Below are 3,913 nucleotides of genomic sequence, written 5' to 3' on the forward strand. Positions count from 1 at the left end.
CATCTGGTCCCCTCACTTCATGGCAAATAGATGGGGAAACAGTGGCAACAGTGGCAGACTTTATTTTGGGGGGCTCCAAACTCACTGCAGATGGTGACTGCAGCCATGAAATTAAAAGATGATTGCTCCCTGGAAGAAAAGTTATGACCAACCTAGACAGCATATTAAAAAGCAAAGACACTACTTTGCTAACAAAGGTACATCTAGTCAAAGCTATGGTTTTTCCAGTAGTCACATATGGATGTGAGAGTTGGACTATAAAGAAAGCTGAGTGCCAAAGAATTGACGTTTCTGAACTGTGCTGTTGGAGAAGATTCTTGAGAGTCCCTTGAACAGCAAGGAGACCCAACCAGTTCATCCTAAAGGAAATCAGTCTTGAATATTCATTGGAAGGACTGGTGCTGAAGCTGAAACTCCAATACTTTGGCCACCTGATGTGAAGAACTGACTCATGTGAAAAGACCCTGATGCTGGGAAAGATTGAAGGTAGGAGGAGAAGGGGCTGACAGAGGATGAGATGGTTAGATGGCCTCACTAACTCAATGGACATGAGTTTGGGTATACTCTGGGAGTTGGTGATGGACAGGGAGGCCTGGTGTGCTGCAGTCCACGGGGTCACAGAGTCCAACAGGACTGAGCGACTGAAGTGAAATGAGGATTAACAGATACACACGACTACACATAAAACAGGTAAACAAGGATCTACAGTATAGCACAGGGAACTACACTATCTTGTAATAACCTAGAAAGGAAAACAACCTGAAAAGGAATATGTACGTATATATAACTGAATCACTTTTCTATTCACTTGAAACACAACACTGTAAATTAACTATACTCAAATTTTATTAAAAAAAAAAAAAAAAGGCTAGAAAATTTTCCTCCCAGACTGACAAGTGCATTTTCCCTCTGAGACTTGTCTAGATGCACTGATAAGGGGCATCACCATTGTGATGCAACACTCAGGCGTCTGCATCTGAAACACCCTGTGATCCTTGCCCAGGAGTCCTCAGCCTGCCTTTTGTCTGTGGAAAAACTTCAGCCAAAGAATAAGTTCAATCAGAGAAGGAAGGAAAAGCAGAAGTAAAGAAAAGCAAACAGGACAAAACAGTAACAGCTTAAGTCATTAAGCAAAATCAAGGCCCTGTAGTTCCTTGTCATGGGTTAGTGATAATATTGCGAGCCATTCGGGTGAGCGGTCTTGGAGAGACTGAAACTCCCACCAGGTGGAAGACGTTAACTCCATGATGACCAACCAGACACTAGCCATGACACAGCTGCTACAATTCTGAGACCTGGCCTTGAGAAAAATGTGAACAAACCGACTCTGAAACTGAAGATTAACTGTACTTAAAACAAACAAGATGACCCCAATCAGAGGACCGTCATGACGGATTTCAAAATGACTGTCAGAGCCAACTGTGCTGTTTCTCCATGTAGGTGCCTCCATCCACCTAATGGAGAGGGGGTGGGTAAGGTCCTGTCTTCTTTCCACAAAACTTGCCTCTTTATTGGCTTTGAGCAGTGAGCAGGTGGACCCCGCTTTGGGTAATACATCTTTCCTCCACCTATAAAAGAAACCTCCACTGCTCCATTTCAATTTCATTACGATGATCCTGAAAGTATATTTACTGTCAGCATGATGCACAGAAATCCTGTTTTTTCAGCATAACCTGTTATTTATTATTGATACTAAGGCCTTGGTAAAGGGAGCATACTCAGCAAAATGCCTAGGACTATCAGCATGTGAACTCGGATTTTCCTATTATCAAAATCTGTGTGAAACGAACAGACAGCCTTAAGACCTCCAAAAACTGCTACACAAGCTTTCTTTAAAGCACCGGGGGAGGAGTTAAATTCTCGGCAACGCGAAGCAGAAAATGTAGACGCAAACAATTCAAACCCACCCTCAGGTCTTGAAAACCAATTTGTTCCTTAGGGAGGTGAATTTCCGGTCTCCCAAAGAACACGTCATTGAAACCCACCGACCCACAGCAAATCTTCAAACCCACAGCTTTGAATAACCGCGAACAGGGCACCCTGCACGGCCCCTCCGCGCCCAGTGGCGCGCCCCCACTGGCCGAGCCGGTCCCTCCGCGCACCGCCGGCCCGCTTGGATTCAGGACGGCAAACTAACCAGCTCCTTAAGTCCCTCCCCACGAGAAGTCCCGCTCGGAGCCGGGGCTCCTCAGGCCTCTCAAGCCAGAGCCGGAGCAGGGGAGACGCTGCACTTACAAACCACCCGCCACTGCCGCCGCCGCTCCGCCCGCAGACCCAAAGGCTCCTGGAAACTGTAGTTCCTTCAGTCCCCCTGCGCTTGCGCGAGCGCGCCGTCGGACACACGCAAACTACAACTCCCAGAGAAGCCCGGAAGACACCCGTTAGTGGGAGCTCGCGGCCTGGCACCTTCCGCCCAGGCGTGGGCTCGGGGCCGGAGTAGTGGGCTGCTAAACAGCGGGGAGATGGCTGCTGCAGAGCACTTCCGGGGCCGAGCGACCCTCTCCCTTGGCCTTTGAAAGCTTCGCTGGCGCTCTCGCGAGAAGTGAGTCTCCTCGTCCCCGGAAACATGAGGCTGCGGATGCTCTGATCGGTGGAGGAAGCCTTTCTGCCTAGATTTCTTAGAGTTTTGTTGTCTTTGCCAGGCGGGACCGAGTAAAGGCAGTCAGCCATACTATTTCATGGCAGAGACAACCTTGTGATGAATTAACTGCTTGTCTTTATCGCTTGTCTTTGCTGCCTAATGCGTAATTGGCCGTGTGCGCAGTGTTGAAAATAAGTATTTTGAACACTGGCGTGCAAAGCTCGAAAACTGTTTTCTTAATTGCCATTGCAGAATGCTGCATAGAAGCGGACTCAGCAATGCAAGGTAGCATTGTGTACACAACTTGGGCTTTGTGCCTGTTTATAAATATTTAAAGTGTCCAACTCTTTGCGACCCCATGGACTGTAGCCCACCAGGCTGCTCCATCCATGGAATTTTCTAGGCAAGAGTACTGGAATGGGTTGCCATTTCCTTCTCCAGGGAAAGAAATCAAAACAAGTGCCATTTGTAATAACCGGTATAAGAAAACAAACTAGCGCCTACTGCTGGCCCTGCAGGACAGGACAGGGCAGTAATGGACAGTTGTTGGGGCAAGGAATGATAACTTTATTCCAAAAGCCAGAAAACAGAGAAAATGGTGTACTTGGGCCCGTAAAGAACCATCTTGGCAGAGTTAGACTTCCAACTTCTTTTGCACTAAAAGCCTCCAGAGGCAGGGCAGAGCGGTAAAGTCACCTACTCCTGGTTCCCCTCAGCATCTGGAGGAGATGTGTTAATTTCTTCTTTCATGCAGTCATTCAGAGCTGGGCCTGGTCAGGATGTTTCTAGTCAGGAAGCTTGAAATTGGGGAAAATATATATTTGGTACGAGTTCTACAAAAACAAAGGTACTTTAGCTAAACAAAGGTATTTTAGCTTAATACCAATTACCTGGAAGGCAGTGTTCCTAGAGATGAGTCATTATGTATAATTTAAGCTGATAGGCAGAGGAACCAGAGATCAAATTGCCAACATCTTGTTGGATCATAGAAAAAGCAAGAGAGTTCCAGAAAAGCATCTACTTCTGCTTTATTGACTACACCAAAGCCTTTGTGTGGATCACAGCAAACTGGAAAATTCTTCAAGAGATGGGAATACCAGACTGACCACCTTACCTGCCTCCTGAGAAACCGCTATGCAAGTCAAGAAGCAACAGTTAGAACAGGACATGGAACAAAGGACTGGAAAGGGAGTACAAATTGGAAAGGGAGTACATCAAGGCTGTATGCAGAGTACATCATGCGAAACGCTGGGCTGGATGAAGCATAAGCTGGAATCAAGATTGCCGGTAGAAAAACCAATAACCTCAGATGTGCAGATGCACAGATCTGCA

At 46.8% G+C, this 3,913-nt stretch overlaps 1 protein-coding gene across 6 annotated transcripts in view; it reads right to left on the reverse strand.

Annotated features, from left to right (window-relative positions):
* Positions 1–3,558, reverse strand: part of CENPJ (centromere protein J) — a 38,670-nt gene extending 35,112 nt beyond the window's left edge. For 4 of the 6 annotated variants that reach the window (XM_010851160.1, XM_010851159.1, XM_010851161.1 and 1 more), the window contains exon 1: positions 2,236–3,558. In XM_010851160.1, the coding sequence (XP_010849462.1) occupies positions 2,236–2,670 (435 nt within the window). In that variant the 5' untranslated portion in view covers positions 2,671–3,558. Of the gene's footprint in view, positions 1–2,137 lie in introns of all 6 variants that reach the window. The other 2 variants (XM_010851162.1, XM_010851163.1) reach the window with 2 other exon arrangements.
* Positions 3,559–3,913: the final 355 nt, after the last annotated feature.

Source organism: Bison bison, unplaced genomic scaffold (genome assembly GCF_000754665.1).
Source record: "Bison bison bison isolate TAMUID 2011002044 unplaced genomic scaffold, Bison_UMD1.0 scf7180017864299, whole genome shotgun sequence".
Taxonomy (NCBI): Eukaryota; Metazoa; Chordata; class Mammalia; order Artiodactyla; family Bovidae; genus Bison; species Bison bison.